This window comes from Thamnophis sirtalis, unplaced genomic scaffold (genome assembly GCF_051295495.1).
Source record: "Thamnophis sirtalis isolate CommonGarterSnake01/CBP01778 unplaced genomic scaffold, rThaSir2_p1.2 scaffold_7, whole genome shotgun sequence".
In the NCBI taxonomy this organism is placed as follows: domain Eukaryota; kingdom Metazoa; phylum Chordata; class Lepidosauria; order Squamata; family Natricidae; genus Thamnophis; species Thamnophis sirtalis.
The window spans coordinates 6,602,298-6,628,895 of record NW_028261387.1 but is presented as its reverse complement, the minus strand read 5'-3'; the positions used below and the strand labels follow the sequence as shown (position 1 = coordinate 6,628,895).

The 26,598-nt window shown below is 39.0% G+C and overlaps 1 protein-coding gene across 1 annotated transcript in view; it reads left to right on the top strand.

Moving 5' to 3' along the window:
- The first annotated feature begins 8,676 nt into the window (after window positions 1–8,676).
- The window catches only part of LOC148044526 (uncharacterized), a 99,915-nt gene continuing 81,993 nt past the window's right edge, over window positions 8,677–26,598 (top strand). Inside the window, exons 1-9 of the mRNA XM_087720749.1 lie at window positions 8,677–8,711; window positions 14,222–14,414; window positions 15,591–15,727; window positions 17,757–17,845; window positions 20,633–20,780; window positions 22,226–22,261; window positions 23,620–23,655; window positions 24,265–24,306; window positions 25,862–25,912. Coding sequence (XP_087576875.1) covers window positions 14,222–14,414; window positions 15,591–15,727; window positions 17,757–17,845; window positions 20,633–20,780; window positions 22,226–22,261; window positions 23,620–23,655; window positions 24,265–24,306; window positions 25,862–25,912 — 732 coding nt within the window. The 5' untranslated portion in view covers window positions 8,677–8,711. The remainder of the gene's footprint in view (window positions 8,712–14,221; window positions 14,415–15,590; window positions 15,728–17,756; window positions 17,846–20,632; window positions 20,781–22,225; window positions 22,262–23,619; window positions 23,656–24,264; window positions 24,307–25,861; window positions 25,913–26,598) is intronic.

Below are 26,598 nucleotides of genomic sequence, written 5' to 3'. Positions count from 1 at the left end.
TGACTCTATAAACTGCTTAGAGAGGGCTGAAAGCCCTATGAAGCGCTATATAAGTCTAACTGCTATTGCTATTGCTACTTACTTACTGACTTACTCAGTAGCTTTTAATCTATTTTCAGATCAGTGCAGTTTAAAGTCACTACTTCCAATTCAGACGGATTCAGCTGTACTATTATTGCCCCTGCAGACTGAAATGTACGAGGTCAGTTGTTCAAGAATGCAATCAAGCACCCAGCCCACCAGTCTGCAGCATCACCAAGCATTTCCCATAACATAAAGTCCCATTTGTTTTCCTGTTGTGATGGGCAGTCATTGCTCACCATCTGCATAAAATGCATCGGTTCCTTTAAGAATCTTTGGCCCGCCACTATGTCTAATAGAGCTCTAGGTGTCTATAGGTGAAGAGAAATAACAGAACTTCCATTGAAGTTAGAGTTGCCTCATTTTGAATGGGGGCTAAGAGATTTACATGGGTAAGCTAGTAGATGTGAGCTTCACAAGCTAACAGGATTTAAAGCAGGATGGCGTTTCTTGGATTATCTGATACACCATAATTTATTGTGCCTCTATGTTTGCAAATACACGTATACTACAAAATGCCATAATTCTCTAGTGATTTCAAAAGGAATAGATTTAGATAATTGTTGAGGCTCAGGAACATCTTGGATAAAGCTTATGATATTTTATTCAAACAAACTGCAAGGAAATAGAGTACCATTAAATATATTCCTTGAATTTAAAAAAAAATACATCTGGAAGAATAGGGAAAGGGGAAAAAAAACCAATAGAATTAGCCTATTTATATATTTAATCACAATTTATTGGCTAAATTTTTGCATGAATGTCTTCAAGTACTGTACAACCCCGAATGTAACAGTCCTATAAATGCTAAAAGGACTATCCATTGATATAATTGTTAACGTCCAGAGCTTGTCCAGATTACTGAGTAACCACTAGAAAACCTCCCAGTTCATTGATCCCAAATTAACCCATTCATAGAAGTCCCGGAGTTCCTTCTTCACATCAGTTCCCTTGAAATCTGCTCAAATTCGGAATGTATCTCTGCACAGGTAGCCAATTTTAAAGGAAAGGAAAGAGGGAAACATCTTTGATCCAGCAGAAGGATCCAGCAGAAGGATCATTTTAGGGAGGAACCCCCTTTTTTTTCCACACACACAGGAAGGAATATGATAGGCTTCTTAATCACGGGTTAGCCCTGGCTTCAGGGCTGAGTTGTGTGTTGAAATGTAAATTTGGGATTAACAAAGTATATTAATCCACTCATTCAGAAAGACTAAATCATCCTTATTGATGATAGTAAAAGCACTTCAAACTCTTAGACGCATGGAAGTCCTAGCAAGAAAGCCATAATCTCATTGTTCTCAATATACACAGTAGCTCTTTAAAAAAAGGATGCCCGTTGCCACAAACTGCATAATGAAAATTAACAATAAGCTCCTCTGAGATAGAGAAGAGTCTCAAACATTTAAAATGTGCTGATGCAGCCAGAAGAGTTATTTGCCCTAAGCCTCACCCAGCTTGTTCATAATGTCACAGCACAAAGGAATGCACAGCTCCAACACCTTTATAGATCACTTCATAACAGGATGATACTCTCAACGATACACACCATCTAGTGCAGGCAGTGATGATGTCAATCTTTTTAATTTCAGCAGGCCCGACCCACCTATGAGACAACTGCCTCAGTTGATGGATCTTGGGACAGCAGTGGCAGCTGTCCCAAGCTACTTCTAAATCCTTCTTTGATACCTAAATTGTTTTCTTAGAACCAAGATATGAGAGTCCAGTCAAATTCTTGTTTGTAAATGTGTTTTTTATTTTCCATTTTCATTTTCGTACAGTCACATATATACTGTGCAGAACCGGGGCCATGTAACATTAAACAATAAACACAGCCATTCCTCTTGTCAATGATACCCCCCAAAATAGAAACCCAATGTACCTCTTCGACCCTCCATACACCCTTTCTTTCGCCCCCCTCCAACTTTCCCTCTTCCCTCCATCATTCCCCTCTACCCTACTTCCCCTCCCCCTCTACCACACCTCTCTCCAGATACACTTCCTCCCTTCCTTCTCCCCCTCCCTCCAATCCTCTCTCCCACCCTCTCTACCCCTCTTTCTTCTATCCCTCTACTCCTCCCTTCGGTGTATTTCTACTATCTATTAATATATTCAGCTTGTCCTATTTTAACACTGGAATTAAAGAGCAACAGTATACAAGTGCAATCACGTTACTTTAAAATCTTACACATACTATATATCCCCCTCCCCCTCCCCCCTAAGACCCCCCCATCCCCCCCCGACTTCCCAGAGCCCGTACACGGTGTAGATTTCTAACAAACACAGTCTAAAATATATTAAGACAAAGGAAATAAAAAAAAAGAAAGTCAATAACATCTCTGCGTTGAACTCAGCTTCTTCCTGTTGCACAAACTTTGAACAGTTTAGATTATTCCTAATCTTAAGCATAGGCTAAGATTATCAAGATATGAGAGTCCAGTCAAATTCTTTTTGTGCTCAAATGGAAGGTACTTCACATTTTCTTGTGCCAGCCCTGAACACAATGTATTTTAGCTTTAATCCTAAAAAAAAGAAAGAAAGTGAAAAGTGAATTCAGCATTAGCAACAGGCTGCTTTTTTTTGTAAGAATTGCTTTAATAAATGCACTGATGTTCTTTTTTCACTCTTTGTTTGTGTTTGAAAATGGGTATTTCTGCAGCATCTACTGTATTTCCGATCTCTGTCCATTCAGAGTTCACAAGGTCTGGGACACAACTTGCAGAAGCATGTGAAAAGATGATATCTTGATATATAATCAAAGGATTATAGAAAGAGAAATTTCCTGACAGTAAGAACAATTAATCGGTGGAACGACTTGCCTCCAGAAGTTGTGATGCTCCAACACTGGAGGTTTTTAAAAAGAGATTGGACAACCATTTGTTTGAAATGGTGTTTCCTGCCTAAGCAAGGGTTTGGACCAGAAGATCTCCAAGGTCCCTTCCAACCTGTTATATATTTGAGAAATATTGAATATTACACAGAATACAACCAAACCTCTTGTGTTGATAGTGCAAAGTGGCCAAAATATAAAAAGAACAGTAGCCGGAATTGGGTATATATCTAATTTAATGAAAAGAAGGACTAGAGGAGACATGATAGCAGTGTTCTAATATCTCAAGGTGGCGCAGTGGTTAAATGCAGCACTGCAGGCTACTGCTAGATCAGCAGTTCAGCGGTTCAAATCTCACCGGCTCAGGGTTGACTCAGCCTTCCATCCTTCCGAGGTGGGTAAAATGAGGACCCAGATTGTTGGGGGCAATATGCTGACTCTCTGTAAACCGCTTAGAGAGGGCTGAAAGCCCTATGAAGCGGTATATAAGTCTACTGCTATTGCTATCTCAGGGGTTGCCACAAAGAAGAGGGAGTCAAGTTATTCTCCAAAGCACCTGAGGACAAGAAGCCATGGATGGAAACCAATCAAGGAGAGACGCAACCTAGAACTTAGGAGAAATTTCCTGACAGTTAGAACAATTAATCAGTGGAACGACTTGCCTTCAGAAGTTATGAATGCACTGGAAGTTTTTAAGAAGAGATTGGACAAGCATTTATCTGAAGTGGTGCAATGTAATGTAACACAAAGAAAACAATATAAAACCATGTAAAAAAATCTATAAGAACAAAAGTCACATGGCGGGTGGGAATGTCAAATATGGTTCTATGTCAAGCAAGCAGATGTCTTGAGTCTGCCCTGCATATCGTTAATACATAAAGGAATCAACTTTGCCCTATCAGCACAAGAGGATTGGTTGTATTCTGTGTAATATTCAACATTTTTCAAATATATAACAGGTTGGAAGGGACCTTGGAGATCTTCTGGTCCAAACCCTTGCTCAGGCAGGAAATACCGTTTCAGACAAATGGTGAATTTTGTTCTTATAGATTTTTTAAACATGGTTTTATATTGTTTTTCTTGTGTTACATTGCTGCATAGTTTTGCTAATTAAAAAAAAAAATTCTGTATGGGAGCTGCTCAGAGTCCTGTTCTGAGATGAGTATCTGTATAACTTTGATCAAAACTAAATAATAAGTCTGTGTCCATAGTACCTAAAATTAAACATGCACACAAAAATGCTTCTTCCCGTTTCTTTTTACAGTAAAACCCCACAAAACAATACATTAACGAGGAATCTGACTCTCATTCCTGATATACCAGCTCTGGTGCTGAAGAAGCCGTCACACTTGCTTGAGCTGTAACATCTCCCAAATAAGCTTATGGGTAGGCTAATGTATCATATCACACCATCTCTGCTAAGTTATGTGGAATAGATTGGCTTCCCCTCTTTTTATGAAAGCCTCCATAGCTCATTGAATCCGAGCACTACTGTTCCCAATGATTTTGGGGAAGACACTAGAGAATTATGTATGTAGCTTCTATTAGTCTATCTGATTCCCCATGGATTCCCTGTATTTAACTATCCCTGTATGGGTTGGAATTCAGCAATAGCAATAGCACTTAGACTTATATACCGCATCATAGGGCTTTCAGCCCTCTCTAAGCGGTTTACAGAGTCAGCATATTGCCCACAATCCGGGTCCTCATTTTACCCACCTCGGAAGGCTGAGTCAACCCTGAGCCAGTGAGATTTGAACAGCCGAACCGCAGAACTGCAGTCAGCTGAAGTAGCCTGCAGTGCTGCTTTTAACCACTGCGCCACCTCGGCTCTTCTGGGTGATCACTCAGAGTTGAGCACATACCTGATGGCATAAAATCAATGTGGATTACGAACTAACTTTTCTTTGGGATCAGTAACATGCAAATGTAACAGGATTATTCTAGCTTTGGCAACAGATTAAGGTCTTTCTTGGAGGGGAGAGCATTCTAAAGATAATTTTAGTATTTTAGAACTGAAACACTGTTTGGTGGTTACTTTATCATGTGATATTGCATTATACATAAAACTTCCTTTTTAACCTAACTTCGAAGGGGTACTCCAGTTTTGTTTTTATGTAAGTTTAAAATAAATTGTAAAAAGGTAAATAACAATTGCTAAAATAACAGTTATAAGCTACAGAATTTCGGGGTGATAGAAAACACAACACAGTATTTAAACATTCTTCTCTGGGGTATATTGTCTAAAAACCTTGCTAGCTCACTTCCAGATTTTTACGTTGCATTAAATACAATTTTTTTAGCTGTTCCGGATGTTCTGCTCTCTTCTTCACTCCTCTCTTTGCATTCTGAAATGGTTTACAAGTCATCTTCAAGTTAAGAGGTTTAAAAAAAAAGCGAGGAATAGAAATTAATCCAACTCTTTATTCTGGCAGCAAAAACGCCATCAGATCTGGCAGTAGGGTCATGCTATGAATCCCTTTTCTTAAAGTCTGGCAGGACCCAAGAAGAAAGTCTATCTGTTCTTTTGAATATCATCCCACTCTCCGTCAGAAATTAGGATAGTTCCACTCCTGTTGTCCTTTTGTGGAGGGTTCCCATGTCACCAAGTATGGGGATTAGAACATATGGGAAGTCCATGAGATTATTCTGATGGTTGCTTGTGGGTTTCATCTTGGCTGTCTACTGCAGGGGTCCCCAATCCCTGGTCCGTGGACTGGCACTCGTCCGTGGCATGCCAGCAGCTGCTCCACACAAACAAGAAAAGGCCATGTATGCAGACAGCACGCAAAACCATGCCCCCTCTGTTCTGTGGAAAAACCTTTCTCCGGTCCCTGGTGCTCAAAAGTTTGAGGGCCACTGGTCTACTGTACTCAGTGGTGGGATTCAGCCGGTTCGCACCTATTCGGGAGAACCAGTTGTTAACTTTCTAAGCCGTTCGGAGAACCTGTTGTTGGTAGAAATCTCCTTTTGTTTTTTCCACTTTACAGGGCTAATCCTGTAAGGAAGGCGGGAAGGAAACATTCTGGTGTTGTTTCTAGCTTCATCTTTATTGCCCTGCTTACAGAAACTGCCTCTCCGGTTAACCCTTGTTACGTTGTCACAGCTATGGCGAAGCGCCCATCGACCTGAGTGACGTTGAGTTGGCCACGCCCACCCAGTCACATGACCACTGAGACACACCTACCCAGCTGGTCATTAGGGCAGAGACCTGGTTGTTAAATTATTTGAATCCCACCGCTGATGCTACTGTTATGTTTTTAACTGGTGTTCACCGCTCAGAGTCATGAAGTTGAGATGGATAGCCATATAAATTGAAAATAATAAAATAAAATAAGATATTAAAGTAAAATGAAATACAATAAAAATAAAACATTGAAGTAAAGTAAAATAACAATAAAATAAATAATCCATGTGTAAAATGGATGTAGGTCTGAAAGAGTTTGTCCGTGTGATGTCCCAATGCAATACTTAACTATCTTAGATATTATGGTTTTTTATTGCTTTCCACAATATAAATCCCTTGGATAGGAGCCGAGGTGGTGCAGTGGTTAGGGTGCAGTACTGCAGGCCACTTCAGCTGACTGTTATCTGCAGTTCAGCGGTTCTAATCTCACCGGCTCAAGGTTGACTCAACCTTCCATCCTTCAGAGGTGGGTGAAATGAGGACCCAGACTGTGGGGGCAATATGCTGACTCTGTAAACCGCTTAGAGGGGGCTGAAAGCCCTATGAAGCGGTATATAAGTCCAACTGCTATTGCTATTGCTATTGTTTCATTCATTTTAATCTAATGAAACTCATTCAAGAGGTTTAACTTCAGAAGAAAAAAAAAGCATGACTCATAAACAATTGGAATGGCTCTTGCCACATCAGGGATGAAGGATGCTCCACCCTAATTTTCCACGAGTTGCTAACCCTGATTGGCTGCCTGCCTTTCTCCACCCTGGTTGTGATTGGTAGATCCAGTCACTTCTTTGAGCCTTTCTTTGCCATCCTCTCCTAAAGGACAGGCACTCCAGAGCTGAACACTGACCACAAGGATTGCTGCTTGCTGATCAGGATTCCAGGAACAAGGTGTGTTGGGTGGAATCATTGGGATGAGAGTGGCAAGGGACACAGTTTCATTGGTTATCTTTAGTTTCCCAAAACTGCATGTTGCTTGTTGCATATCTGGAATGATTTTATTCCAGAAGATTTGCAAAGGGATCAAAAAATTTTTGAACTGAGCAGAGAATTGGATAGTTTTTGGAAGCCTAAACAGTGCATTCGTATCAATGTAAAAATCTGAAGAAACTTTGGTTAAATCGTGGTGATATTTGAATGGACTCTTTTCTGAATTTTGGGGGGAGTTTGTTTGTAGAGGTGAAAATATTCATAGCTGAGCTTCCTGCACCCGAAGAACTAACATATTAATTACTTTGCATTGTTACAAGGTCAGGCTAAATTACAAGTGGGTGCATGTTTAGAATAGATGTTTGATAATAGAAAAGATAAGTGTAGGAATATATATATATTTGTGCTGATAAATAAATAAAGGGAGACTAGTATAGATCTATTTCAAGCTATTTAGCTCTCATCAGCTAGCCATACCCTTGCTGGGAATCGAACCTATATATATATGTAGTTCTAAAAGTTCTAAAATGAAAGGTAAATGCATTTCCTATTCATAATTGTGGTCTCTCTCAAGCGTTGAAAAATTAATGCCTGTATTCTGTTCCCAGCCTCATCCATTTAAAGAGTTTATGGGAAAAAAGTATTTCTGTATGAGCATCTCGTATTTTTTGATTTGTCAATTCTTCTTTTCGGGTCTAAATCAAGAATTCAAAAATACTGTAGCTTGCAAGCATTATGTATAGTTGTATGCAAAAATTCTACTTTGTGTAAATTCTTATTTTCGTAGGAATTGTAATGTCTTGAGATTCTTCACTTTGCAGTCTTTAGGTTTCATCTTTAAATTTCAAGTATGTGAAGCTTTTCATATAAGAGAGAACTTTTTCACAATCTCTTTTGTGTGAGGAAATAAGTAAGAATTCAGAGTTCCCACTTGGGGCAGCCGTTTCAGCTAACTTTGGCAAACTTGTCTGTTTCGCAGTCTTAGTACTATAGGCAGAGATTTTGAGGAATATAAGGTGAGATAATATTTATTTATTAAATTTATGTGCCACCAATCTCACTGCTGCATAATTCTGAGACGAGGATAGCTAGATGTTTCAATATTTTTTTTATTACAATGTTCCATTCAGGTCTCCTTCATGTGCAAAAGAGATTTTTTTAAAAAAAAATATCATTTAGTTGAATTTTCTTTGCTTGCAGTTATCTAAATAAGGTAAAGTTCTTTGATTTTAGCCATCCTCAAATCTAGTGGCTTCCAGATATGTGGGACACACACTTCTCCAAAAATTTTCCACCATCATATTTATAATAAGTTACAATATATTTACTGACACCAGTGAGGTGATTTGATCTAAGTGTATGGAGATGTCGGAAACAGAGCAAGAACAGCTACTGGAAAAATAGGTTTAAAAGAAGGCAAAAAGAGTATTTCTGAGTTTGTAATAATGTGTGCGTGTGCTTGTCTACAACTAAGCAAATGAAAAAAAACGGGGGGATCACCATGTAAATTAAATATAGAGCTACAGCTTGGGGCAACTACTACAGTAAATATGTGTGATGATATAAGCCTGCAGTAAAAAAAATTCAAATAACATGGCAAACTTCTAGGCATTTTTCTTTTTTTTACAGACTGGGTGTGAGGACAAAAGGATAAGAAGACGCCCTCCTCTGGAGTTCTCAGAAAATGTAAGTTTTTGAGGATTTATCAGTATAGCAATAGCAGTTAGACTTATATACCGCTTCATAGGGCTTTCAGCCGTCTCTAAGCGGTTTACAGAGTCAGCATATCGCCCCCAACAATCCGGGTCCTCATTTCACCCACCTCGGAAGGATGGAAGGCTGAGTCAACCCTGAGCTGGTGAGATTTGAACCGCTGAACTGCAGATAGCAGTCAGCTGAAGTGGCCTGCAGTACTGCACTCTACCCACTGCGCCACCTCGGCTCATCAGTATGAGTCTTGAAGGTGGCACAATAATCTTTTACTGTAAATATCTTCATTAGCTTTGTTCAGATGACCTTTTGATAAACGTACAGGTTTGTGCAATATTCAAATCGTGAATATCTACAACTACACCTTGTAGAAATAATTGTTCTGTTTGTGATTTAGACTACAACAATCTTATGTTGTTGCCATATGCGATTCCATACAGTTATGTCAATGGACATCCTCCTCAATTGACTTTTTCTTCCATTGTTCTGGGTCATCCGGTCAGATCAGAGAATTACTTCTTCCTTAAACCAGTCCGTCATGACATGTGCAAGAACAATTGCATTGAACCTCTTCCTGCTTAATGCCCTATCGTTCCTATGGTTGCTATCCCCACAGATCTATGCAGAAATTTGCAAATGCCACTATAAGAGCCAAGGTGGCGCAGTGGTTAGGGTGCAGTACTGCAGGCCACTTCAGCTGACTGTTATCTGCAGTTCAGCGGTTCTAATCTCACCGGCTCAGGGTTGACTCAGCCTTCCATCCTTCCGAGGTGGGTAAAATGAGGACCCAGACTGTGGAGGCGATATGCTGACTCTGTAAACCGCTTAGAGAGGGCTGAAAGCCCTATGAAGCGGTATATGTCTAACTGCTATTGCTATTGCCACTTCCTGCGTAGAATTCAACACCAAGAGCCTGAAGTTGTGGTACTCAGTTTATTGAGAAAATTGGGCATGCCATCTTGCTAGGTTTGATACATTTAAGCAGTATCTAGACATCTCACAGCCTTTAAAAAGAGAAGGTTAAGTAGAACAATACATTCTTGTTTTCTTCCATTCAATGTAGAAATGTAATTGATTGATTGATTGATTTAATAGATTTATAGGCCGCCCAATCCCGAAGGACTCCGGGCGGCTTACAGAAAGTAAATATAAAAATAAAGAATTAAAAAACATAGAAGACAGATTAAAACCTCATCATGCATCCAATCTAGTCGGGGCTGGACCTCAGTCATGAGGTCAACAGCCCCAGGCCTGCCGGAATAGCCAGGTTTTAATAGCCTTTCGGAAGGCCATGAGAGTGGGGAGGGTCCGGATCTCTGGGGGGTAGTTCATTCCATAGGGTCGGAGCGGCTACAGAGAAGGCCCTCCCCCGGGGAGCCGCCAGACGACATTGTCTGGCTGACGGCACCTGAAGAAGGCCCACCCTGTGTGATTTTATCGGCCGTTGGGAGGTGTGTGGCATTAGGCGGTCTCGCAGGTATCCAGGTCCTAAACCTAATCTGATGTACCATAGGCTCCTTTCACACATGTGCCTGGGCAGTCAGATGGGTTTCCACGTGAATATTCCACAGGGAGCTAATTATAATTTCCAAATAATTGATTCCACATACCACATTCCCTTCCTTTCACATTGTGTTAATAAAGTATACATATTTTATTTGCACATATAAAGCATCTTAGAGTGATTATGATGAAGATGAAGGTAATGGGGATTGTTTTGGGGATGGAGTCAGGATTGTTTTTGTTTTGTTCCCTTTCTGTCTAGAAAGCAACATTTTTAGGGTGGAATAATGGTTAAACTTCTTATTCCTCAAGTCACTTTGCTACTATGCTATATTTTGGAAAAGAAGAGAGGAATACATTACAGTACTTCTGTTATGAGTCAGAAAGAAAGATCTGAATAACAAGAGACAAGCTCATATTAAATCATTGTTTATCGCAGCTTGTAATAGATCAGCACCCACGTGCTATACTTAAGTTTTAATTAGAGGCAGGCCGGGTCAATATCTCTGCAGGAAAGTGAGCCACCACGCCTTCTGCAGTGATACTTGAATAAACACAAGCAAAAACTCCCACGTGAGTGCCATTTCTCCTGGCAACCCCAGGTGAAACAATCTCTGTCCTTCCCACTCCTGATAGGAACAATTGTTTCTACAATCATCTGACTGTTCATTCCCTTGCATTGACTGTACTACCTGCAAAGCGTAAGCAACTCTTGCTGGGCTCTACCATGGTGTAACTTAATCCCTTTCTCAAGAGTTTTCACAATCTCTGCATCTAATTACACCTGAAAGTAGTTATTGCGTCCTTGGTTTCTGTACACACACCTCAAATGCAATATTGGAATCTCTTCTGGAAATGTTTAGTAACCCATGGATTCTTGTCTGCTAAAGCAGTGTTTCTCAACCTTGGCAACTTGAAGATGTCCGGACTTCAACTCCCAGAATTCCCCAGCCAGCGAATGCTGGCTGGGGAATTCTGGGAGTTGAAGTCCGGACATCTTCAAGTTGCCAAGGTTGAGAAACACTGTGCTAAAGGGTTTTGCATCTGAAATCGAAAGTTGAGAATTTGAGCTGAAATGAAATAAATCCATTGATTTGTTTAGTTATTATTTTGGACCCTGATTGGCCACTTTCCCCAGATTATTTGGAGTAGTCAGAGATTGGCTCTGATAGCTTATACATGTAAGGCATGTGCTTCCACATAGCTGTGGTGATGCTGTGGGGGGAGTTGAAGAAAATGATTCTCATGGTCCCTCACAGATACACTAGGTAAAAATGGAGTCCGATCTCACATTGATTGGTTGGTTGGTTAACTCCTATGCAGATCTCTTTGGTTTCCATTGATTGGCTCACAAAAATCACAAGATCTCTTTTTTTCAATGTAAATTTACTCCAGAAAACAGTTTTTTTCCCCAATCACCCATGGAATGCACATCTCACGGAAAAGATTGTTGTGTATTCACGATGCAATCTGTTGGTTGATTTTCAAGATTTTAAGATGCAACTGTATTATCAGGCTCCGATTAGCAATATTTAGTAGGAAAAAAAAGTTAAGGTTATAGCCCAAGCATTCTAGTGGTTATTCCACTTTCAAACGAAAAAAACCCACTGTATAAGCAATCTAATTTGGCAAAACTCATGGACTATTCTTACACTTTTTTGATTCAGTGTTTTGCTTGTATTTTTTGTGAAGTTGGGGTAGTCTGCATCAACTGATTGTTTTGGTAATGGCTGTTAGACTTTATCAGGATACACTACTTTTGCATGTATCTTGTATGCTTTTGAAAAGTGTGTGACCATTATTGTTCCTTATTGGATGGCCTGTCTGTTAGAATTATAATAAATCTAACTAGAATAACCAAATAACTCCATTAGATAGGGAAGGGCCCATTTCAGAAATTTACAAGTGCCAATCCAGAAGTAAGTTATATTTGAACACTTCAGAAATTATCAGGGCTATGTGAAGCATTAGAAAAAGGAGATTTGCAACATAGGTGGACACATATGGAACACCTTTCTTCAAATTAATAAAGCACCGTGTCTTTTTTCCAACCCTGTACAAATGGCTCCTGACCTTATTCACACTTGAAGAGATAGCAGGAAAGCAGTTTCTGAAGCAGTTCTGTGAGTCTGAGAAAAATGTGGCCACATAAATGATTCAAAGAGAGGTGGCTAAGAAAGTCACAGTAAATTACCCATTAAATTTCACATGTGAAGAGAGTTTCCACAGGATTGCTAAAATCAAGGGAACCACAATTCGGCATTCTAATTTCATAGAAACCAACTGATTTGATTGATTTGATTTTATTGCACTTGTATGCCGCCCTATTCCCGGAGGGACTCCGGGCCGCTAACAAATCAAGGGGAGGGAATACAGACAAGGGGAAAAAAACAGACAAGCAACTACAAAAAGAATTTAAAAACATATATGCATTTCTCTCATTCCACTTCACAAAATGTCTCACTATGGAAAGTGTACTAGTAGAATAGAATCTGGGCTTTAGCAGACAATACAATACTTCAAGTTTAGGTCTGTGTCTTTTTTTTATGACTGTCCTCACTGTTAGGAAGTTTCTCCTTAATTTCAGGTTGCTTCTCTCCTTGATTAGTTTCCACCCATTGCTTCTTGTTCTACCCTCAGGTGCCTTGGAGAATAGTTTGACTCCCTCTTCTTTGGGGCAACCCCTGAGATATTGGAACGCTGCTATCATGTCTCCCCTAGTCCTTCTTTTCATTAGACATACCCAGTTCCTGCAACCGTTCTTCATATGTTTTAGCCTCTAGACCTTTAAACATCTTAGTTGCTCTTCTCTGTACTTTTTCCAAAGTCTCAACATCTTTTTTGTAATGTGGTGACCAAAACTGGATGCAGTATTCTAGGTGTCCTCTTACTAAGGCTTTGTACCACTCAACAACATTTTGAACAGAGGTTAGAAATCAGCTGTCAATCCCATTCGCTATCATTCATATTCTAGGCAGATTTTAAGAAAAACAAACCGCCTTCTTTAAATAAAGCCAGTTCAGATGGGCCAATGACAGATATTGCTACCTATTAATAAGCTAACTGAAAATGATGCAGAAGTAAGTGTTTTGTTGACACCATTATGTGGGTGCCAACCTGTAGCACAGATGCTACTGTATATTGGATGCATGCAGAGAAAGTTTGAGACACCCTTCAAAAGGACCGGAAGGGCTGGTGAATCAGGCAATGGTGAGAATTCTTATACTGTAATCTGAAGAACTGTTTGATATCAACACTTGGAATATCTTAAATATATATTGATTTAAACCTTATCTCTGTTAGCTAGTTTTTAAGTCTACTAAGAATATTTCACTTGACTCTTGAACATTTTATCACAGCCTCTGTGAATTTGCATGGGTGAAAATTTCCAAGTGAAGTTTGATTCCTGGTGACTGTTTGAACCCATCCATATAATTTTCTTGACAACAGTGCAGAAATGATTTGCCATTGACATTTCCCAAATATATATTTTTGCCTAATAGCCTGGCATAGCCCTGTAGTTTTGAGAGCCAGTTGAGAGACTAGTAGTTAAGGCGCCAGACTAGGAAGCAGAATGCTGTGAGTTCAAGTCCTTCTTTAGGCATGAAAGACAGCTGGGTGACTTTGGCCTAGTCATTCTCCCTCAGACCTCATAGGGCTGTTGTTGTGGAGAAAATAGGAGGAGGAAAGTATGTTGGGTATATTCGTAGCCTTGAGTTATTTGCAAAAATAATAAAGGAGGATACAAATAAAATAAACAAAAAACAAATTCTAAGAGTTATCTTGCATGGTTTTTCAACCAAATATGGACTGATGGGCTGTGACGGGTGAGAAGTATCCTCATCCACGCACCCACAATCGTATTAGCATAATCTCATTCTCTGGACCAGCTGTGACTGTTATTTGTTATGATATCGATGGTTTTTATCTCTCAGTATTGTTCACCTATTGTGATGTTCTCTCTCTCTCTCTCTTTTTTTAAGATGGGGAGATTCCATTTCTTTGCGCTTCTATTGAACGGAGTCTTAATCTCTGGAGTCCTCAGCCTTCAACCCACAAATTTTTCAATAGACTGTGAAACTATGTCAACAAACCTAACTAAAGCAGAGGAATCCGCGTCCCCCTATCACCTTTTGGTATCATCCGAGGAATATAACCCAGGAAGTGAAGTTGAAGGTACTTTCCATATATTTTGTATCTCGATTTCTGCATCTTTTCATCCCTTTCCGGCCCGCCAAAAAGCCTTTTTGGGTGGGAATAGAACATGTTAAAGTGACATTTGATTAGATCAATCTGATAAAAGAAATACAAAACACCCAGCATTTAACAATGCTTGAGTAGAGAAGAGCATTTACAAGCATTGTTCTACCCTGTAGCCTACTAGGCATTACAAAAAAAGGTCTAGAACAGTGTTTCTCAACCTTGGCGACTTTAAGTCCTGTGGACTTCAACTCCCAGAATCCCCCAGCCAGCTGTGCTAATCTGGTGCCTTAACCACCATATTAAATTGTTGTAATTGGAGAATATAAACTGGCTCCCCTAAGATTTAAATGGCTCTTCTTTACATCACAGTACTACTGTATAATCACAATTATGAACCAATTATGAAGGAAGGAAAGAAGGAGAGAAGAAAAGAGGGAAGGAAGGAGGGGAGGAAGGAGAGAAGGAGAGAAGGAGAGAAGGAGAGAAGAAAGGAGGGAAGGAAGGAAGGAAGGAAGGAGGGAAAGAAGGAGGGAAGGAGAGAAGGATAGAAGAAAAGAGGGAAGGAAGAGGGAAGGAGGGAGGGAAGGAAGGAGGATTGTTGTAAAATAAGATGGGTTTATGGGATGGTAAGAAAGCAATTTCAATTATATTGTCAACTGTAGGGGAGAAAAATTGTTACAAATACATATTAATAACAATTATGAGATCATATAATTGTGAATGTATATATGAGAAATAAATTTTTAAAAATAAAATAAAATAAATGACTTTTTTCTCCCTCTTAAAAAAAATATGGCTCCCCTAAGATTTAAATGGCTCTTCCTTACATCACAGTACTACTGTATAATCACAATTATGAACCTTCATTAATGAATGAAACTTAAATAGACAAATCAGGGTGTGGGTGGTCTCTCCCTAACTTCCAAGTCATAAAACAAACATCAGATTATCTCATATTCCTATATTTAATATTTAAAAGAAGTATCATTTAACAGTCACAACTAAATAATAAGCTCATCATTGAAAATACAGCAGCTACAGAGAAGGTTATCCAAATTTTCAGGGAATGTATTATCTTTTTAGCACTACTGGAAAAGAAGATATAATGTATAATATTTATGAATGTTTGGGGGTCTTTTTCTCATTTAGTGGATCTGCAAGGAGCGTCAGATGCTGGATTCAAATGGTTCATGCTACAAGCTCGAGACATTGAAAAAAATGTCCCCGTTGGCTCATTTGTAACCACAGACCCCAACACACAGAACCACGACTGTTACAATTTGCTGGTATGCCTTTATTCCTTCTGTTTGTCTGTGTGATATGATTAAAAGAACTGGTTCCTTCTGTAATAAATGTCTGCGATCTATTGGACTGAATGATGGGACACAGTCTCTGCACATTAGTATAGTTGTTTAAAGATTAGGTTCCACCACAAATGCGCGAATGACAAAAGCGCGCCTGACTAAACCGCGGTGACAAAACCGCGCCGACAAAATCGCGCCGAAGAATGAGCGCTGAAGCGCGCCGACAACAGCGCGCCGACAGAAGCGCGCTGTAACCCTAACCCTAAACCTAACCCTAAACCTAACCCTAAACCTAACCCTAAACCTAACCCTAAACCTAACCCTAAACCTAACCCTAAACCTAACCCTAAACCTAAACCTAAACCTAAACCTAAACCTAAACCTAACCCTAAACCTTACCTTAACTTAAATCGCGCTTCTGTCAGCGTGCTTTTGTCGGCGCACTGTTGTCAGCGCGCTTTTGACATCGCGGTTTTAGCACCACGGTTTTGTCGGCGCGCTTTTGTTGTTCGCGCATTTGTCGGGTCACGTAAAGATTAATGGTATCTTTTTGACTTGTGGAACTTCAGAAAGGACTTTCTTTTCATCTTCTTCATTTTTCTCTTACACTACATGCTAACTTCAGTCATGGGGAGAATTTTGTAGAATTCTAAGGAATTGTGTATGTGATAGACTCACTGTTGCTACATTAACAGCAAATTAGAATGTGTTTTGCTTGTGTGTGTTAAAAAAAATATAATGAGACAATTGATTGTCTATTTTACCATCTCAGACTCCATTAGTCTCCAAGCACAGAGTTTCTGTCAGAGTTAATGTGTGGAGAAGGCTTCCAGAATTCATTATGAGGTAGAAGTGTTGTTGAATTACACAAATGGAGCATTCAAAAGTTACCAGTTGCCATATCTCAAGAAGTCAAGCCATTGGCTCTTTAGGACAAGTGAAGGCCAACAACTCATATGAATCTAGAATGTGCCCTTGAATTATCTGCAATTAACGTATAGGTTTTGCATGAAGATTTTTATTTTAAGATTGCCTAGGCACTTCTGACTGAGGAAATAAGCCTATTTTGTTAAAAGACAGAAGAATAGACAGAAAACAGAGTACGATTTTCCCCCCCACAAAAGCTAATGAGGCAGAAAACTATGGTTCACTGACAAAAGGGCGAATGACAAAACTGCGCCCAACTAAACTGCGGTGACAAAACCGCGAGTTCTAAAGCGCTCCGACGAATGAACGCTGAATCGCGCCGACAACAGCGCGGCGACAGAAGCGCGCTGTAAAACTAAACCTAGCCCTAAACCTAAACCTAACCCTAAACGTAACACTAACCCTAAACCTAACCCTAAACCTAACCCTAACCCTAAACCTAACCCTAACCCTAACCCTAAACCTAACCCTAAACCTAACCCTAACCCTAACCCTTAACCTAACCCTAACCCTAACCCTAACCCTAACCCTAACCCTAACCCTAACCCTAACCCTAACCCTAACCCTAACCCTAAACCTAAACCTAAACCTAAACCTAACCCTAAACCTAACCGTTACCTTAACTTAAATCGGCTTTCTGTCGATACACTGTTGTAAAGCACCCTTCTGTCGCCGTGCTGTTGTCGGCGCGCTGTTATCGGCACGGTGATGACATCGCGGTTTTAGCGACGTGGTTTTGTCGGCACGCTTTTGTCATGCGCGCTTTTGTCAGGTCATGGAAAACTATGAGTCACAATGCTGGGATGTAAACACTTTGCAGTGGTCTTGAAGGCCACTTTTTCCTACATCATCTTCAGAGCATCTGTCTCTGGCCTATCTTGAATTTAGAAGAGCAAACCAAGTTACAATAACTCTATATGCATGTTGGATTAAAGGTCCCTTATCCCCAGCAAATGTAGCAGTTAGGATACTGAGTGCATATTGTATTAGTAATCCAATATTTCTGTGGCCTACCCATTTCTGAAACACTAATCTAAATAATACATCTGTATATCTATCAATATATTTCTCTATTTCTTTTTAGAATTCAACTTTAATCCACAAGAGCTCCGATGAGAAATATAATGTTACATCTGTCTGGATTTCACCAGAGGCTAAGAAGGTTCAGTTTGTGTAAGTACTTGCAGTACTAGGAAACTTTTGGTGATGTAGAATTTCTATTCTATAAGGAGTCTATGTCAGCATTTACACACTTTGAATGTGTGTTGGTGTGTAGAGACATATGCGCACATGCATACACGCACCTACACAGCCACAGACATAGACACAAACATAAACATTCTCTAATTATGTTTATAATTATAGCCAGACACTTACATTGTCTTAGTAGCATTTGTGTCTGAGACAGAGATGCAGGGGCATTTGTGTTATGTTTGTTTGTGTGCAATCAAGCAATAGTTAGACTTATATACCGCTTCATAGTGATTTAGTGATTTAGTGATTTATTGACATTTGTAGGCCGCCCTTTTCCCTGAGGGGACTCAGGGCGGCTCACATAAATCAGGGAAGGGGAAATGTAGACAATAACAAAGACACATATAATAATAGGACAGCCCTCTCTAAGCAGTTTACAGAGTCAGCATATTGCCCCCAACAACAATCCGGGTCCTCATTTTACCCACCTCGGAAGGATGGAAGGCTGAGTCAACCCTGAGCCGGTGAGATTTGAACAGCCGAACTGCTGAACTGCAGTCAGCTGAAGTAGCCTGCAGTGCTGCATTTAACCACTGCGCCACCTCGGCTCGTGTGTGCGTGTTCGGGTGTCTGTGTGTGTCAAATAACCACAATGGAGACCACACTCATGCAATTTTTTCCTTTGCAGATGTCCCTGGTGAGATTATTTATTACATATGTCAGAGGTAGTCAGTCATTTTTAACTGGAGCATATTTGGAGTTTGGAATTCGGTATAGTAAAATAAAAAAAGATCTGCCAACTTGTCTGTTCACAAATTGCTTGCCACCTATTTCCCTATTTAATGTGGTATTGTAAAAATCCATAGATGTCATCTTTCATTACAATTAACCTGCGCCAAACCCCTTGTGTTGCTACTTGATGAAACTAAGGAGATCCTCCTACTTTCCCTGTCCTAATGTTCCCTTTTATTCATATCCGTTTCATGTATTCGTAATCATGTTTATACTTATATTGTTATCTAATACATGCTTGATGAAATAAACAAAATAAAAGCTACAGGAAGAATGTATTTTGTGGAGAATATAAATATATAAATGATCTCCGGCCATTTAAAAGAAAACAATAGATTTAAAGTCTACCATCACAGACAACATATGAGGAAATCTTCATTATCAGAGATAACAGCCTGCAAAAATGACCAAACGAAAGAAGTGTTTTCTAAAATAAGTTGTTATAAAATAATTTTAGCATTCTGAAATAATTTTAAGGTAAGGAAATAAATAACCAAATAAAAGAAATAACTTTAAAATAATAGAAAGAGCAGAATTTAAAATGTTGTGGCATTTATACGTTTGTTTGTTTGTTTATATCCTGCTTTATTATTTTTATTAAAAACTCAAGGCAAGAAACATATCTAAACCCCTTCTTCCTCCCATTTTCTTCATAACACCCTGTGAGGTGAATTGTGCTGAGAGAGAGTAACTGGTCCAAAGCTACCCAGCCAGCTTTTTAAATTTATTTTATTGAAAAGTTTTAATACCTTTTACACATATTTCCCCTTCTCTCCCTCCACCCCAACCCTGCCCCCCCTCCAACCCTTCCTCCCCCCAACTTCCCAGAGCAAAATACAGGGTATAAACATTTAACAATCATACACTAACATAAGCTAACTAACTATAACATCCTCCCTCCCTCTTGTACTTTAACTCCCCTTTTATTAAGCTAAATTTAGATAAATTATAGCATTCCTTGTTCATTCATAAGCTAATTGAAGTTCCTTAGTCCAATGTTTATTTTGAATGTAGTCAATCCATCTTCTCCATTCCAACTTGTATTTCTCATCTGAATGGTCTTTCCAATATGCTGAAATTTTAGCTATCTCTGCTAGGTTTACTACTTTTAACGTCCATTCTTGAATAATAAGCAGATTAAGATTAAGATTTAATGAATTTGTATGCCGCCCAATCCTGAAGGACTCCGGGCGGCTTACATAAAAACAATTAAAAAAATATTAAAAGAATTTAAAATACAAAGACAACAAGTTAAAAGGACACAACATGCACTCAATCTTAGTGGGGCTGGAGCTGAATCAAGGATCAGCAACCCCAGGCCTGCCGGAATAGCCAGGTCTTAACAGACTTTCGGAAGGCCAAGAGAGTGGGGAGGGTCCGGATCTCAGGGGGTAGATTGTTCCATAGGGCCGGGGCAGCTACAGAGAAGGCCCTCCCCCGAGGAGCCGCCAGACGACATTGTGTAGTCGACGGCACCCGGAGAAGGCCCATCCTGTGAGATCTTATCGGACGCTGGGAGGTATGTGGCAGGAGGCGGTCACGGAGATATCCAGGTCCTAGGCCATGTAGGGGCTTAGGAAGCAATTCTTCCTTCTTCCAGCAATCTTGTTGCTGTTATTAAATTCAGAATCAAATTAGCTACCCAGCCAGCTTTCAAGCCTAAGTCAGGATTAGAACTCACAGTCTCCCAGTTTCTAGCAAGATGACTTAACCACTAGACCAGGACTGTCAAACCCCTACACACCCATATACTCAGTTTAGCGAAGGAGGGGAGAGTTCCGATACGTGATATGATGCAGCCGTGATGATGTGAGTTTGACACCCCTGCGCTAAACCAAGCTGGCTCTCAATTATTATATAGCATACTTAATATTGAATGGTGTGTTGATTCTAAAGAAAAATGTTGAACAAAACATAATTCAGATATTAGTCATCATTCAAATATGATCTAATGAAATTATATTGCCTTTGCAGAGCAACTGTTTTCCAAGATCCGGAAAGATACTGGGTTGTTATATCCGACAAAATCCTCTTCCCTAGAGGTTCCAATCCAACAGGAAATGATAACAAAGTGGCTGATGTGGCCAAAGAAACCAATGGATCACCAAGAAGTAGAAAGAAGGTTTGTAGAAATAACTCAGACTTAACATGCTACCTATAACTACTGTGGTTAAGCATTCTTAATTCCAATTACAACATAGAGCAGAGCTGTCAAACTCCCAGCCCATAGGTCAGAAGGGTCACGCGCTGGCCATGCCCACTCCCAGTTTAGCAAAGGAGGGAAAAAAATCCCGATACATCATGTGACGCCGTCATGACGATGTGATTTTGACACCCCTGATATAGAGACTTATCTATACTTAAATCTCTCATAATTTAACCACTTAGAGAGGGCTGAACCGCTTAGAGAGGGCTGAAAGCCCTATGAAGCGGTATATAAGTCTAATAAATAAATAAATAAATAAATAAATAAATAAATAAATAAATAAATAAATAAATAAATAATTTAAACATTATTTATTTAGCTGAAATTGAGCATATTCAGTATTGACTGAATTATTGCTGATGTGCATATACATCACTTGGATTCTATGCTTGGAGTTCCCTTGCATTGAGGTACAAAAATGAACTATACTGTATATATATATATATATATATATATATATATATATATATATATGTGTGTGTGTGTGTGTGTGTGTGTGTGTGTGTGTGTGTGTGTGTGTGTATGTATGTATGTATATATATATATATATATATATATATATATATATATATATATATATATATATATATATATATAGCTGATAAAGGAGGAGAGCCTGTGGCCTAGTGGCTAATACAACTGCCTAATATGTAATACAGCCCAGGTTCGAATCCCAGTAAGGGTATGGCTAGCTGATGAGAGCTAAATAGCTTGAAATAGATCTATACTAGTCTTCCTTTATTTATCAGCACAAATGCAGTATGTATGTATGTATGTATGTATGTATGTATGTATGTATGTATGTATGTATGTATGTATGTATGTATATATTTAGAGTCACAACCCATGGTATGCCCAAATATGGGAGGAAGTTTACTGCTTCCATTCTGTCTATCGGCTCATCACAAGAGGCTCATCACAACCATCCAGACAGAAACCCAATATTTTTACTGTTGCCTTTGTTACATTTGTGTTGTATTTGTGCTGATAAGTCTCCCTTTATTTATTTATCAGCACAAATACAACATATATGTGTGTGTGTGTGTGTGTGTGTGTGTGTGTGTGTGTGTGTGTGTATTTATTTATTTATTCCAAATCACGCATACAAAAAGATTTGGTGAAAGATGACTATGATTATAATATTATTTGCAGAATGATATGATTATAATATTTCCAGGCATATCCATTCTGGCCAATACTCTGTACATATTTTTTTTCCTCAGAGTTTTCAACTCAGATACATAGTCTAATACTAAAAATGAAGAAAGTACACTAAAAACCAAGAAGTGACCAGACTCCACATAAAATTTTTGCATATGTTTTTTAATTAAAAGGTTTTTTTTAAATTTTTGTCTTTACAGTCTTCTAAGATTATTGTAAGAGTAAACTGCGGCCAGGTAAGAATTCTTGAACAATTTTCAGATTAAATTCTCTTCATACAATTGCCCTTATTCATTGAATCCTTGATTTGTATGGTAAATACATTTAAATCTGAGCCCATAGGTGTCAGGCCCCAAGAACCGAGAACAACACGTAAAGTTACTTCTGAGTAATTTCCTGTATTGTTCTTCACATTCAGACAGAATCTTGCCTGACTAAAGCAATTATATGCATAGCTATAGTAGATACATTCTGGCAATTGCAAGAGGGGAACCATTTTTAACCCTCTTTCTGCCAACCAAACTTTCCAAACTTCGTAGCCTCTTTATTGTCCAGAATGCAGACCCTCCTTCCTGGGAAACCAGATTATATTGCACCACACCAGTCTCTTTAACATCATCGTTTTCAATCAGAAATAGTCTCAAGGAGATTTGTGTTTATCCTCTTCCCATCAGCATCAGCATACAGAACATATTATAAGAGATGAAGGGTGCATTCTCCAAATGACCAGTGGAACTTTGCACACAAAAAACCCCAGCATCCAATTAATGCTTTCTGTTGTCAGATTTCGTTCACTCTGTGTTTGCAAACATTGTGTACATTTGCAAAGAGATGGACTGCCACATTGCCAGCAGGCCATCCCTCTGCTTCATCTGGAAATTATTTTCTGCACCTAATCTCTACAGAAAGAGAGAGAATTGGGAACCCACTGAAGGCGAGTTGACATAAATTAGTGCCAGGGGAAATAGTCCATTTTAAATCTCGGTAGAGCTCCAATGTTTCCATTGGAAATTGTCCTCATTATGATTCCTAATGAATCTCAGTCCAGGCAAAAATGAATAGGTTTGGCTGGCAAACTGGCAGTGGCAATGGATAACACAGGTGCACGGTCCATTCCCAGAAGTAGTGCATATAATATTGCATGACAAGGTACTCCTGATCTATTTATGTAACAGCTTACCTCTCCTCTGCTAAATATATTACTATATATTGCATTTTTTCAGCATGGCACGAGAAGAGAAGCAAGATTCCTAAGGAGACATAAGGGGTGGGGCAAAATACAGATGAATCCCATTTCCTGTTTCTCTGCTTCTTGGCAATCTGTATTATAAAATACCTATAACACCCTTTGGTGAAGTGTGCAATCCTCTAATTCACAAAAGAACATCAGAAAAAAAGATGGACAATAGGGAAAAAATATTACTGTATTTAGACTTAATTTGCATTTTCAAATGCTTTGAGCTGCCTTAATGAGAGATCAGGCTCTGTTTTCAAAGCCATTGCTCCTTTATGCTTTCTTGATACTTCATTGAACCTGAAGTTGCATTGTGTTGATGAAATTCTCTAGAATTTTAATAGTATTTTATTATTTTAGGGTGGTTCTTATGGAAGTGGCAGTGAATGTGTCCAGGTAAGCATTATTATTCTTTCAATATATCTCACTCCAAGCCTTGGTATATTTTCATAGGGTAATTTATTCAATTTTTTAAGAACATAGGAAGAACCTTGGGGGAGAATCCAACTAGCCACCATGTTTTTTCCCAGTTGCCCACCAGACATATTTGGAAAACTTATGGTTCCCAGTTAGATTGGGGTTGCTTAGATTGGCAAGCAATTCCCAAAGCTGTAGTTCAGAATAATTAGTAGATTTCAAGTCAGAAAATCTAAGTTATATCATTTTCTGCATCATTTGACATAAAATAAAATTGTGAGGGGGGATTGTAAGCTACTAGATAACGTGAATAAATTAGTGAGGGCCCTTCTTTGGTTGCATTATACTGGCCTTTAAAAAAAAATCAAAATAGCTAGATCTAAATTGGCATTAAAAATAAATTTCTGATTTTCAAATGAAACAATATTCAAGTTGAGTAAGCTATAGGAAAATGAAAAAGAGCATATACGGGAGCTTACTCATCTTGAATATTGTTTGCCTTTCACAAGAAAGGATAGGACATATTGACTATGCTACTATCAGTATATAGGTTTTCTACAAATAAATTACTGATCTGATTCTTTGCAGGGTTCCATGACTTCATCACAGAGTAGTAGCAGTCAATCACAGGTAAGAATTTCCTCTCCCCCACTCCTCCCTAATGTTAGTTATGCTTAGGCAAAGGCATAGTAGAGACATTGTTGAGAAGAATGCAGTAATTGCCATAACTTGTATCATACTTCTCGATGACCCCTTAATTGTATAAATTGTACAAGTTTATGTGGAGCCATCTTCAGGATTGTTAAGGACAGATTATATATCTACATTGTTTTACATTATCTCTTATTTTTCTACATTGTTGTACTCTGAAAACAATATTAAGAGCTTGAAAAAGTGTTTCTTAAGCCACAATGTTTATTTCTTTCTGTTCTACAGTCCTGAATGGGACAGACTAAATCTAACATAGGTCAGCGTAGAATAGTTCCTCCCTCCCTCCCTCTCGCCCCCTCTCCCCTTCCTTCTCTCTCTCCCTCTCTTTCTCATGTTTCCTTCTGGAGTTGTCTGCAAAAGAACTATCTGTAAAATTACCAATGACCTCTTTTCAAAGATAAATAAGTTAAATTTAATTTAAGACAACAATGTATTTAAAAAAAAATATCTATAGATGGGCTGAGAGTATACAATTAATGCTCAATATAAAACATTAGCAAAACATACCAAGCAGAATTCTTTATAGAGATCTGGATTTTAACTGCTTGGATCCAAACCTGAAGAAAATTGGCTTGGATGACTAATGGAGAGAGAATTATAGGGACACAGTGCTAAATCGGCATAACTGTTTACAAGGAAGATTATTAAGCCATTGTGTTCAATAGACTCACCTGAAAAAGGTGGTTTTTGCATATGGTTAGGTTGACCCTGCACATGGTTCAATCAGTAAAATGCTTGTGCACCCAACGGATTGATAGATCCCGCCATGATCTATTTGTCAGTCCCTCACTGATATGGAAACCATATTTACCATGAATCTCTCTTCTACTATCATATTCCCAACATGCAATGCCATCCCTTTGGCATTCAAGCTACAAAGCTCCTATGGATGGTTCACCGACAAATGCGCGCTAGACAAATGCGTGCCGACAAAACCACGGCAACAAAACCGCAACGTCAAAACTGCGCCCCACAAAAGCGCGCCGACAAATGCGCGCCGACAAAAGCACGCCATCAACCAACAACGTGGTGGGCCGCGAAAACAACGTTATAACCCTAACCCTAATGGCGGTTTTGTCGGCGCGGTTTTGCCGGCACGCATTTGTCTAGTGCGTAATTGTTGGGTCACGCCTATGGATCACTAGAATTCCCCACTTGTGAATCCCTAATTTTAGATATTGGAAAATAGATTAAGGGAAACTGTATCTTCTTGGTTTTTCCTTACCTGCAAAGCAAATAAATTAACCCAAGCAGTAATTTAATTTCATTCCCTTTCTGCATCAAAACCAGTAACTTTGGTTTCTTTCCAAATTATATACCTTGTTGCCAAGGACGCCAACAATTATTCTCAATGAGACCTTTTTTCTTTAGAGTAGATGAACTGTAGTAAAACTGCTATTACCTTCCAGTTTCTTTTGACATAGTAAGTGAAACCACTGGCAAAGAAATAAACCTGTTTCCTGCTTTTTTCTAGGGAGGCTTAATCTATCAAGGGGGAAGCATCAAAAGGGTTGGATGCCTTGGTGTAAGTATATACTTTCCCCATTTCTATTTAGATCAGGGATGGGCCACCCATAACTCATAAGCTTCGTAAAACTGCTTGGCCACCTATTTTTAATGTTCCTGAATCCCACCAAGATTATATTGCCTAGTCATGCATTTTAAGGTGATTCCCCTCCCCACCTAAGTCCTAAAATAGTTGTTTTATTCAATCTCCCAATTCCCCAAAAAAGAAAGAAAACGATGAATATTTTCTAGCTTTACTTGTTTTGATGACGTCATTTCCATTGTGGAATAGTAGTTAAATTACTAGATTAGGAACAGGTAGAAAAAGATTTTAACTCACCTTCAGTCAAGAAAGCTCAACGGATGACTTTGGGCCAATCACTGATGCTCTTAGCGCAATATAGATTGTTGTTGTTTGGGGGAAGGGAAATAGGCAATGGGATTTCCCTTGAGATTCTGGGAAAGATGGTAGGATAGAAATCTAAGAAATACATGAACTAAGTATGGATACCGCATGACTTCAAAACAATAACAGGAACAACAAAATCTGCCTGTCCATGATTTAGATCTTTTCCTTCGAATAACTGTAATTAAAACTAGATAACAATAAGGAAGTTTTAGTACATTTAAGTTATGCTCTCTTATAAAACTGGCACGAGCCTTTGGAAAGCAGAGTAAGGAGCCCTAGTGATACAGGGGTTAGAA